At 43.8% G+C, this 12,801-nt stretch overlaps 1 protein-coding gene across 1 annotated transcript in view; it reads left to right on the top strand.

Annotated features, from left to right (window-relative positions):
- Positions 1–12,801, top strand: part of LOC134221876 (uncharacterized) — a 47,992-nt gene that overhangs the window by 13,816 nt on the left and 21,375 nt on the right. The window contains exon 6 of the mRNA XM_062701046.1: positions 3,065–3,347. Within this exon, the coding sequence (XP_062557030.1) occupies positions 3,065–3,347 (283 nt within the window). The remainder of the gene's footprint in view (positions 1–3,064; positions 3,348–12,801) is intronic.

Below are 12,801 nucleotides of genomic sequence, written 5' to 3' on the forward strand. Positions count from 1 at the left end.
AGGAGTAGTAATCCTCATGCTTTTGTTATTTTTGTTTAAGACTGGAATCAAGGACCACTCCCCTTCTTGATTTCCGATAACAATCTAGATAAGGATCTCAAAAGTAAAACATGAATATCACTAGGGTCCAATCTACGAATTACACCGTAATAATGCTAATGCTAAATTTATCTATAAGGCGCTCGTTGGATTGAATAACTATTGTGACATGGTAAATAACTATCGTAACGCTGGTTGCATATATTGTACTCGCAATTTCCAGAGACCTCGATATTAATTAATCCAGAACTAACTAAATCAGTTCTTGATCTGAGCGAAACTCAATAGCGTTCAATAATAACATATATTTCGCCTTATGGATGCCTAATTTGGTAAAACTAAACTTGTTCAATACCTTAAAAATGAGCGAGATTTTTATGGTAGTAAATTTCAGAATTTGCACTCATACGCACACATACATGCATACAAGTGATCTATTAGTGTCTCAAAACATGCTCACATTTGCTATCTAGCTTCCACTGAAGAAATTTTTGAAATCCCTTTAAATTTTTACGTTTTTGCTTTTCTGAGAAGATTTTTTTGTACATGCTTCTATATGTTCCTCAATTAAAATCATTTGTTTCTTTTAAACAAATCAGAAAAATAGGCGTAATTTCATGTCATATCATTTGTTATAATTATATTTTCAATGTCAAAGTGAATTTGTTTCAAATACCATACATTTTATTTAATAATTCACGAGATTTCTTGATAGATTAATACGTAACACACCTGCGTAACGCATACAAAGTGAAATTATAGACACTTCCGAAGGAAGGATCAAAAAGACAGAGCTTCTTTTTTATGTATATAGATTTTTTAAAAGTTATTTTCATTCCAAGTAATAATAGTTTACTCAATAAAATTTTCAAAGGAAATCCTAACGGAATATTTGAGGAATCTCCTGATTACCAAAGAAATTCCAAATGGAATATCAAATAGAAACTTGAAGGAACTTTCAGAGGAATCTCTAGAGAAATTTTAGAAGGAGAGAATTTCGATAATTTCTTAATGGATTTCCACATGAATTTCTATAGAACAGCGGTTCTCAATCTTTTTCTTGAGAGGTAGCCCTTCGAGTTTTTACATTCATTGAGGTACCCCCTATTTTTTCTCACTGTGAATATAATTAGCATTAGCATTTAGCAGTTCGCACAAATTCGTAGGTGGTACAAGCCAACACTATTGTATGAGAGTAGCATCACTTTCATCCGTTACCACATATATTAATTTGGGACTAATCACTAACTCTTAGATGGAAGCAATGTACTCTCCAATAGTCGAGATCTGTCCTGGCCACCTCCTTGCGAATGCTGAGGAAGGGGAAGGATGGTTAGTTGGACACCTACTTAAGAAAGATGCAGAGAACTCTACGACCTCTCACAGGTGCCACGGGAGGTTTTGGGATTGTGTGGAAGGTTATAACAGTAGGAATCGTTTTTGGTATAACGTGAAACAAAGAAAGAACTAAGATAGAAATACAAAGTAGGAAAGGGACGAGCCTGGAATTGAACCCACGACCTCCTGCTTATAAGGCAGAACTGGTAGCCACTAGACTCTAGGATAAACTCATTACTTAGTTTGAAAAACGGACTTGAAAACTAATGGGAAATATGGCACTTCAAAAAGTTGTATAAAATGTTCGCTATTTCATGAAGCTTTCTAATTCAAATTAAGGTTAAACATATTTTGAGGACTTTTGGAAGATTGCAAGCCTTTTGAAAGTAGACTTCCCAGTAGGCTTCCGCGGCTCTTCTTGAAAGGATGCTTCCGAGCCTCATGAAAGAAGATTTGCGATCCTCTCGAAAAGTGGCTTCCGAGCCTCTTGAAAAGAGTTCTCCGTGCCTCTTGAAAGGAGGCCTTCGAGCCTGTTGAAAGGAGGCCTCCAAGCCTGTTTAAAGGAGGCTGTCGAAAAAGTTCAGGGTGAATTTTGGGTAGAACCGGTTTCGAGAGCTTTATTATGAGCTTCAACTAGAATATGAATTAACAGGTAAGTACAAAGATTTGTTGTAGTATTTATCACTTACAATTCGGTGGACCACTATTCACTAGTTCACCCTAAGGTACTGTTCTGGTTTTCGCGCTGTGGATCTAGGGTAATTATGTAAGTATTTTGATATCATCACTTTTATATATATATATATATTCTTCTTACTGTTTCTTTTCAGGATTCTCTTTACTTTCAGATGGATAGACGAACTCGAAATGCGGAATTCACGGACCCTATACTACATAGTAATTACGGAATTACAAGCAAGAATTCAATGGACACGAGTTTAACTAACCTCAATATTGTAGTGATACTTGAACACCGATGATTTGTCGAAACCTCACTTTATCGCTAAATATATAGCTCACTTCAGAGAAACAAACTAGAAATTATCTTATTATAATAACTGAAGATTATTTATTTCGCACGGAACGCACGATAATGATTCCTCACTCTATTACGACTGTCGCTAAGGTAATGTACGACCGGAAGTATTACATGACACATTGCCATGACATCTGGAGTATGTTGACGCGACGCCTTGACAGCTATCAGGCAGCGCTTCAGGGATGTCGGTGGATAGGGTTGCCTGCTTGCCATCTATTGCGCCAACAGTCTCCCCCGGGTGTGTTCCGGAGGTCTCCGGAATCTCACGTATTCCTCGGAGGTCAAGCAGTGCCAACCGTGACACTGGTCGCAGCACAGCCTTCTCTCCAATTTTCACCATCGCTCTTCGATGACGACCATCAGGGTTCGCAATTGTGTGAATGATTCTACCTCGCTGCCATCCGTTACGCTTCGTCGGCTCCGCGACTACTACAAGGTCGCCTGCCACTAGTGCTCGGGTTTCATCAAACCATTTGGGTTGCCGACGAATTATCGGCAGGTATTCTACCAGCCAACGTTTCCAGAGAACATCAAGCTGCCGCTGTACCAACCCCCAGGATTTTCCCAGAATTTTCCTGCGTTCTATTTCATTTGGATGGCAATAGACTACAGATGTGACTTCTCCATCGCAATGCTTTACCCCGGTAGAATTCAGTAGCAAGAAATGGTTCGGTGTGAGCGCCTCTGGCTCCTCAGACTCGAGTGGCATGTACGTCAGAGGCCTTGAGTTCACCATATGCTCTGCCTCCACGACCAACGTCTGCAGCCCCTCGTCATCAAGTTTCCCTTCGTTGTACGCTTCGCCGATCGCATTTTTCACCGACTGCACCAGACGTTCCCACGCTCCGCCCATGTGGGGCGCTCCTGGTGGGATGAAGTTCCACTTTGTAGTTGTACTTGTAAAGGTTGCGAAGAGTCCCTGGCTTATTTGGTACTGCAATACTCGGTTGGCTCCTTGAAAGTTCGTTCCATTGTCGCTATAGAACTCAGCGGGAGGACCTCGGCGACTTACGAATCGTCGAACACATGATATACAAGATTCCGTCGACAGTATGCGACTTCGAGGTGGACGGCCCGTACCGTCAAGCACGTAAACAGTGCGATCCAGCGTTTGACGTTGGACCTTCCTAGTTTCACCAGTAGTGGCCCAAAGTAGTCTACTCCGGTATAGGTGAAAGCTCGTTCATGGTGGGCCATGCGGGCAGCAGGAAGTGGTGCCATTAGTGGGATCACTGGTTTTGCTCGACGGATTTTACAAGATGTGCAGTCGTGGCTCACTTTCTTAACTATCATTCGAAGCCTTGGAATCGTATACAATTGGCGGATTTCATTCACCACGGTTTCCGCATTTCCATGGCGGTATTCTTGGTGATATCGGCGAACTAGAAGCTCAGTAACTGGATGTTTCCTCGGGAGAATGATAGGATGACGCACGTTGAAGGCAACGTTCTCAGCTACGCCAACCCGACCTCGCTCTCGCAGCAAACCATGGTTGTCCAAAATCGGCAACAATCGATAAATGGAGCTTTGTTTACTTATTATTTCCTGTCCAGTTCGATTAGGTGCTCTTCCTGATAATGCAGCGAGCTCTTTCGGGTAGCATTCTCGCTGCACCAACTTGAAAATCGTTTCCTCCGCCGCACGAAGTTCTTCCTGTTGAAGTGGTCCGGTATGCTTCGGATGCCTGTTGATATAATTATGCAGGAATTTAAGTACATAAGCAGTTACTCGATGCAACCGATTTCAAGAGGAGAACCGATGAAAATCAATAACCTGCTCGTAGGTGGAATGGTGCAGGATGGATGCGCGTATGTCTCCTTTAGTAGAAGTCACTGGTTCTTTAGGGCAAGGCCAATCAGTTTCGGGTAGTTTCAGAAATTCTGGACCTTGAAACCACTTACTATTGGGGTCAAAGTATGGTCCGCTGCCCCATTTGGTCGCCTCGTCTGCTGGGTTCGCCTTTGATGGAACCCATCGCCATTCGCTTGCCATCGTGTGCTCAAGAATTTCACCTACCCTGAAGGACACGAACTGTCGATAACTTCTGGGGTCTGCTCGGATCCATGCCAGTGCCGTTCTGGAGTCCGTCCAGAACACCGTTCTTGTAATTGGAATATCGTGATTTTCCCTGACGAACTTGGACCAACGCACGCCCAAAACACATCCTTGTAGCTCCAGCCTCGGTATGGACATTGGTTTTATTGGAGTGACCTTGGATTTGGCAGCCACAATGCAGCATCGTGGGTCACTTCCTTCGCTGAGCGTGCGCAAATAGATTACACACGAATACGCTACTTCGCTGGCGTCAACAAACACATGTAGCTCAGAGTTTTGATAGGTTGTCTGGTTAGCGTGACGGAAATAACATCGTGGAATTTGTACATCACTAATATACTCGATCATCCGGATCCATCGCTGCCACTTCACGTATCCATCAGGACCGATTTGCGCGTCCCATTTAGTGCCCTCTCTCCATAGGTCTTGAATTAACACCTTGCCGTGTATGAGGAACGGTGCGAGCATCCCCAATGGATCGAACAGCGTCATAACACACCGTAACACTTGTCTCTTCGTTGGTTTTGTAGCGGTTCGAATTAACTCCTGCATTTCAACACTCATCTGGGTCGAGAAGCTCAGCATGTCGGTTACGGGATTCCAAAGCATTCCGAGAACCCTTTCCGTATTCTCATTTTGGGCAAGAAGTAGACTTTTGTTAGTGGCAGGTTGGACCACATCTAACTGTTTTAGAACCTCCCGGCTGTTCGAGCGCCAGTTGTGCAGTGAGAATCCTCCGTTGGCGTGTACGAGTCGTACGTCTCGTGCTACCTGCACTGCCTCCTCCTCTGTACCAAAACTGGCCAGATAATCGTCGACGTAATGGTCATTGACGATCGCTTTCGCTGCTTCTGGATACAGTTGTCGATGCAGCTCCGCGTTTCGATTTTTAACAAATTGCGCCGAAGCTGGTGAGCAAGTGCTACCGAAGGTAGCGACATCCATCAAGTGGACTTCTGGTTTCATAGATGGGTCAGCACGCCAAAGGAATCGTTGAGAGTTCTTATCTTCTTCACGGATCCTGACCTGGTGAAACATTTCCTGGATATCCGAGCTGATCGCCACCCGATAAAGCCGGAAGAGAAGAAAGTTGATCCGGGTCTTTGAGGAGTGCGCTGTTCAATGATACCGCATCAACTTTGGCTGCTGCATCCCAGATTACACGCACCTTGTTGGGTTTCTTGGGATTTATCACCGCTCCTACAGGAAGATACCACACCCTCCTAGGGTCCGCTGCCTCCAATTCTGCTTCCGTGGCCTTGTGTGCGTAGCCTTTCAGTTTGTATTCTGGTATTTTCCGCCGGAGATTTTCCTTCAGTCCGCGATCCATCATGCGTTCTAGACATTCTAGTCGGCGCACTGCCATAGAGTAGATGCTCAGAGATTCCACCCAATCTTCTTCCCAAATCAGTCCTATTTCGAAACGTTTGCCCACTCGCTTGGTAGTAGCTTCCATTATAGTTAACGCTCGTTCGTCCTCCGTAGACATCGGGATTTCCGTCATTGTTGTTCCAGTTCCTTCAACGGCGAAGAAACTTTTGACTGCTTCGTGAAGCGTTTCATCACAGAGACATCCACAAACATGGAAGCTATACGATCCATGATTATTATTTCCACGAGGCCCATAAACACACCAGCCAAGTCTGGTTTTGACTGCCACTGGAGCGATTCCTTCTCCTTCCCTAACTTTCAGTGGCACCGCGAGACGCAGATTATCCACTCCGATGAGAATCTTGGGAACTGCATTCTGGTAGCTTGCGATTGGAATACCTTTCAGGTGCTTATGCACTTTTACCGCTTCTTCCATGTCAAAACTTTGTTTGGGAAGACCAAGGCTCTGAACCGTTCGCGCGTTCAAAAGCTGCCGCCGTTTGTCCAGGCCGATCCCGTTAATCTCGATTGTAATCTTTTGTGATTCCTTCTCTTCACGCGATGTATTGCCAGTCCATCGTAGACATAACGGTAGTGGAGTTCCCTTTACACCTAGCATGGTTACTAAGTCCCGTTCTACCAATGTTAAATCCGAGCCTTCATCAAGGAAAGCGAAAGTGTTGATAGAACTATTGGCTCCGTGTAGAGTAACCGGAATGATTCGAAACATAGTGGAAGATGTTAGGAGACGATGGGTATGGTTCTCGGCTACCTGAACTCGTGGAGCGGTCAGTTTTGGAGGTCCAGCGGAGGAATGTAGAAGTTTATGATGACTATATCGACAACCATCAATATCGCAAATCTTCCGAGCTCGGCACGCCCTTCTTCCATGACTGAAGAGGCAACTTTGGCATAGAGCAAGCTCGCGAATCCTGCGCCAGCGATCGTTGACACTCAACTGTTTGAACGAATTGCAGTCTCGCACACGGTGCCCACTGCCTTTGCAATAGACACAATCGAGAACTTTTGGCAGTTCCTTCGCATCAGTCGGTGATCTGCTAGATGCTCCTGTAGCGTGAGAATTGATGAATCCCCCATGCTTTGAACGATCACGAGCGCTGCTCCGTTTTACCTCTGGTTCGAAAGTAACCACACTTGTCGCATCCTGCACCACCGATGCCATGTAATCGCCGAAGATTTTCAAATCAACTTGTTGGAAACCACGTTTGTACCCTGCCCACATCATCCGCTGGTCTGCCGGAAGTTTTGCGACAAGCTCCTGCAGTAGTGAAGGGTTAGACAGGTGAGCGCGTTCATCCGCTGCTTCTATGTGGTCACATAATGCCTGCACCGCCATTCCGAAATCGATGAGTCCTTCAAGCTTGTCGGACTTCGGAGCCGGAATATCCCGCACCTTTCGCAGTAACGCGTTGATCAGCAGCTCCGGGCGACCAAACCGCATTCGAAGGGTCTCGATCACTTGTGGTACTGCCGTGGGTAACACTAACCGACTGCGCACTGTTTCGAGCGCTGGTCCTGTTAGGCACCGTTGAAGGCGCAACATGTTTTCTCCGTCCGAGTAACCGCAAGCTTCTGTCGTATAGCGGTAGTTGGAGATAAAAATCGGCCACTCCGCCGGATCTCCGCTGAATCGAGGTAGTTCTTTGGCCAGGGACTGTCTAGCTGCCAGCTGATGTTTGGTAGGTCCAATCGGATCTTGTTGGGGACGTGATGACTGACGAGGGGGCTGAGACGACTCAACAGTACGCAGGGGGAGATTTCGCGTTTGTTCGTCTGTTGGAATTTGTTCGGATTGGGAGTTGAGGACGAATTCATCGTTCGAGAGCGCGAATGAATCTCGCAGCTGCTCGTTGGGATTTGTAAGAGGCAGATCAATTTCTCCCGGGCGCGCGAAGATTCGCTGCTGCCTTTTGATTAATGGTTTATTGGTCGTGGGGCAATGATCAGGGACTAATTTGCTTATATGTTCAGTGGAGTGACTCAAGGCTTGACGCTTACCTGGGGGTTCCGCTGGTTGACTTACCGATGGCCGGCAACTGTGGCTTACCGACGTCCTCAGCGGCCAAATATCATTTAGCGGCATGGTTCCTCCAATGGCGACAAGTTCTGAATCACTTTCAGGTTGAATTCGATCGCTCTCGGGATCCGATTGCAACATTCGGTTTGCCTTCGGTATGGCACCTGTCTGTTTCCCCACACACGTAAGCTGGCTCGTGCTGCAGCAGCTTCTCTAGCTTCGTCGGGTCTGACTCGTTTTCTCGGCTATTGGTTTGCAGCCCCTCTAAAATTTTCCGACATAATTCCAGCTGCGATTGTAGATTTGACAGTTGATCAGATGTAGGATTGGCGCGAGTCTCGCACCAGGTTCCTGAGTTCTTTCAAGGCAGCTTGGGGGTCCTTCTTCCCCTGCAAGTACTTCACGGTGTTCGGTTCCAGCCTTGTAAAAGGAATGGAAACCATAACTGGTTCGGTCGACTTAGGAGCTTCAGATTGTGATTTTGAACGACGATAGACTTCAGCAAGCGGCTTGTCTGGAAGAGTTGACAAAGCGGCCAGCTTACTTGATATAGTCGTTTTGCGGTTCGCAGCACCAGGCAAACCTACATCACCACGGACATCCAGATCATCTACTCCCAAAGCCTTGTCGACGAGTTTCTGCTGTTCGTCAACATGCCGGCGTTGCATTTCCAGTTCCAAACGAGCTCGTTCTAGCTGTTGCCGTTCGACGAGTGCATTCAGGCAGATTGAGAAAACGGACGCCGAGCTGGATTTACTTGATGCACTTCGCAGCGAAATAACGTCTTCGGTCTCTCTGACTGAGCAGTCACCGCACATAAACGATCTACCAGTTATGCTCTCGTCCACACCGGCACACGAAAAGTGTTTCCACACGTCGCAATGGTCGCATTGGACCATATCCTCCGCATTATCTGGTCGTTGGCAAGCGGTACAGCTAGATTCCTCGCCGCACCGTCCTCTGGCTCTTCTCTTATCCTGTTTGCCGTCCATGCCACCGCGAATTTTGAAGTTTGTCGAAAAAGTTCAGGGTGAATTTTGGGTAGAACCGGTTTCGAGAGCTTTATTATGAGCTTCAACTAGAATATGAATTAACAGGTAAGTACAAAGATTTGTTGTAGTATTTATCACTTACAATTCGGTGGACCACTATTCACTAGTTCACCCTAAGGTACTGTTCTGGTTTTCGCGCTGTGGATCTAGGGTAATTATGTAAGTATTTTGATATCATCACTTTTATATATATATATTCTTCTTACTGTTTCTTTTCAGGATTCTCTTTACTTTCAGATGGATAGACGAACTCGAAATGCGGAATTCACGGACCCTATACTACATAGTAATTACGGAATTACAAGCAAGAATTCAATGGACACGAGTTTAACTAACCTCAATATTGTAGTGATACTTGAACACCGATGATTTGTCGAAACCTCACTTTATCGCTAAATATATAGCTCACTTCAGAGAAACAAACTAGAAATTATCTTATTATAATAACTGAAGATTATTTATTTCGCACGGAACGCACGATAATGATTCCTCACTCTATTACGACTGTCGCTAAGGTAATGTACGACCGGAAGTATTACATGACACATTGCCATGACATCTGGAGTATGTTGACGCGACGCCTTGACAGCTATCAGGCAGCGCTTCAGGGATGTCGGTGGATACCCAAGCAGCACAAGTCAGCGAAAAATGGTTGCGGCAACTTGATTTTGACTAAATCTGGTCACATAAGAGTTGCAGTAGCTTATGTGAAACATGTGTGTTGCTAGGGTAGGGTTGCCTGCTTGCCATCTATTGCGCCAACAGAGGCTGCCGAACCTCTTGAAAGGAGGCTTCCGAGCCTCTTGAAAGGTGGCTTCCTAATTCCTTGAAACAAGGTCTCCGAGCCTCTTGAAAGAAGGTTTCCGAGCCAAGGCCTTAGAGCCTCTTGAAAGGAGGCTTCCGAGCTTCTTGAAAGGTGGCTTCCCAATCCCTTGAAACGAGACCTCCGAGCCTCTTGAAACAAAGCCTCCGAGACTCTTGAAACAAGGTTTCCGATCCTCCTGAATTGAGGCTTCCGAGCCTCTTGAAAGGTGGCCTTCGAGCCTATTGAAAGGAGGTTTCCGAGCCTCTCGAAAGGTGGTTTTCCAATTCCTTGAAACAAGGCCTCGGGGCCTCTTGAAAGGAGTCTTTCGAGCCTATTGAAAAGTGGCTTCCCAATTCCTTGAAACAAGGCCTCCGAGACTCTTGAAAGGAGGTTTCCGAGCCTCTTGAAACGATGCTGGGTCATTAGGCCGAAAGCCATTAGGCCGAATGGTCATTAGGCCGAACGGTCATTAGGCCAAATGGCCATTAGGCCGAATGAGTACTGGGGAGTGAGAAATGAGTAGTGCGAAGTGAAGAAGAAGTAGAACGGAAGAAGATGGTGCCTATTGTATTTTGGTGGTGGTGATTGTATTTTGTTCATTACTTCCGTGCCCATGGTCCAATATAGCAAAATTTCAATAGGAAATAATGGGACAGAATTTTGCGTCGAATGTAACTTGTTGCGAGTAAATCGGTTGAGGATAGTGCCCGAAAATTGAGTGACACTTTTTTCCGTAAAGAAAGTATTTTGGCCATAACTTCCGATCCCATAGTCCGATCTGGTCAATTTTCAATAGGAATCAAAGGAATAAAAGTCTGCGTCGAGTTGCGAGCAAATCGGTTGAGGATAAGTGCCCGAAAAATTAGTGACACTTTTGCTGCATTTTGGTATGTGGGTGTGCACAGACTCACACACATACACACCCACGCACATACACACAGACAGGCTTGTAAAATGTCATCTGCATGTCATTTGACTAATTTGCTCATAACTTTCTTTAGAAACCAAATTTATTCCATAATTTTGAATATACTCATAACGCTTGAGTAGGGCTATATTTTTGTCCAAGAGTACATTGCTCTAAGTATAATATCTGAGGCTAGAGAGTGAAAACTCTCCAAAATGTCACGTGTCATTTGACATAATGTCATTTGAATGACATTTTGCCTCCCACGCCCCAGATTACATAATTACAGCAAAGTCAAGTTAGACAAAGTTGTAGGTCCATTTAAGCGCTATAAGTTCGTCATACAACATGAAATAATAGCTACCTTCTGAAAAAAGTTCTGCGAAAATTATACAAACGAATGCAAATGACATTTCACAACACTACGTGATGAACTTATATGTAAAATAAAAAATCACGATAATAAAGCTCAAAAAAAAAAAAAAAAAAATTTCACAACACTGCACACAGACATCACCTCAATTCATCGAACTGTTTCGATTGGTATATAACACTATGGGTCTCCAGTAGGGCTTCCATTTTTCCCGGGAATCAACTACCCAGGAAACGGGAAATAAAATAATAATTTCCCGGGATTTCCGGAATAAAAAAAACTCTCGAAACTAGTTCAAAATCGTATTTTAAATTTCGTCGTAAAATATGATTTCGAAAATATACATTCGACTTCAGGAATGCTTGCCATTTTGTCCTCAAATGATGAAAAGTTGTTGAAAGTCTGTGAAAGTTTTTGTTTAGTTCGAAATAAGTATCAGCATCTGCGCTGGCTTAAGAGTAAGTCCTGCAGTGTCCTGATGAGCTCCGCTATGTACAACTTTTCCATATTTTTAAAAACTTTTTCAGGTTGTATCCGATTTTTTTCCAGTTTTTGGACAACGGCGGCTTTGAGAAATTCTCTTCTATTATCGCCAAAATATTCCTAACAAGAACTATTCTTATACTCGACTACTTTTTTTAGTGCATAGAATCAAAACCATTTTTTATTCATGTACGTCCACTTGAACACATTTTGTATTTAAAGCAGGTGAATGAAATATTTGAAATGAGAGTTCTTCCATTCAAAATAAAAAAGAGCTTTCAGGCGAGTGCTTGATTGTCATACTTTATTGATCCTGACTATAACATTTTTTCAATCAATCTTTGCTTGAAATGGCGAACAGAACCTAGAACGTATCAAATTGCAAAAGTTTTGCGAGTATTTGTTGGGGGCCGTACACATATTACGTAAGCACTTTTGGGGGGAGGGGGGTCTGTTGTTTTCTTACTCGCCATATAAATAAAAAATCATTTGTATGGGAAAAATCTTACATGGGGGAGTGAGGGTCGAAAAACCTAGAAAAATTGCTTACGTAATAAGTGTACGACCCTTTGTAAGACAGTTTTAATGATCGCCTACTAAAGACCTAAAATCTGTTTTTCCATCAAGATCTGTTAGTCCACCAATATTATAAAATATTCAAATGAAATATTCCAGAAATATCTCGAAATACATACGACTCTTCGGAATATGAGTCAGTTCGGGAATTGAATAAAAAAGGAGTGGAGGTCTTAAAAAACCTTTGACAATAATAGGACAAACCTGCCAAAGCAGTCACTGCTATTGCCTGAATATCTGCGATCTGCGAACATTGGTAGCTCTGCTGTTTCACCACAGACACTAAATTTTTAATTCGACTTCACAACGCTTACCGACGCACATAGGAGTAAATAAGCCAATTCTCGGCCAAAACTATTTTATGCGGTTATTTGGGCCTGATATTCCTAGGGCGAAGTTATAATTGCCAATTATGCAGGAAAATGCAATTTTTTGGCTAAATCTATCCACCTAACAGTGTAAAACCAGATAAAAATGTTAAAATACATATGTTTTCAAATAAAACCTCGCGTTTTATGTAAAATCTCTTGCTTCCGCTACGCGAACGATTCTAAAATGGCTATATTTGACAAAGTAGCAAGAAACCCTAGTTAAACCTCTATTCTCAAATGGATTTTCTAACATTTACATAGGAAAAAAACCTCTAACCTATTTTAACCCATGCACAAGACCCCAAAAGAAAAATGATTGTCTAAATTCGCATGCACAAAAGTAAACACTGTTTT

This window comes from Armigeres subalbatus, chromosome 3 (genome assembly GCF_024139115.2).
Source record: "Armigeres subalbatus isolate Guangzhou_Male chromosome 3, GZ_Asu_2, whole genome shotgun sequence".
Lineage (NCBI taxonomy): Eukaryota > Metazoa > Arthropoda > Insecta > Diptera > Culicidae > Armigeres > Armigeres subalbatus.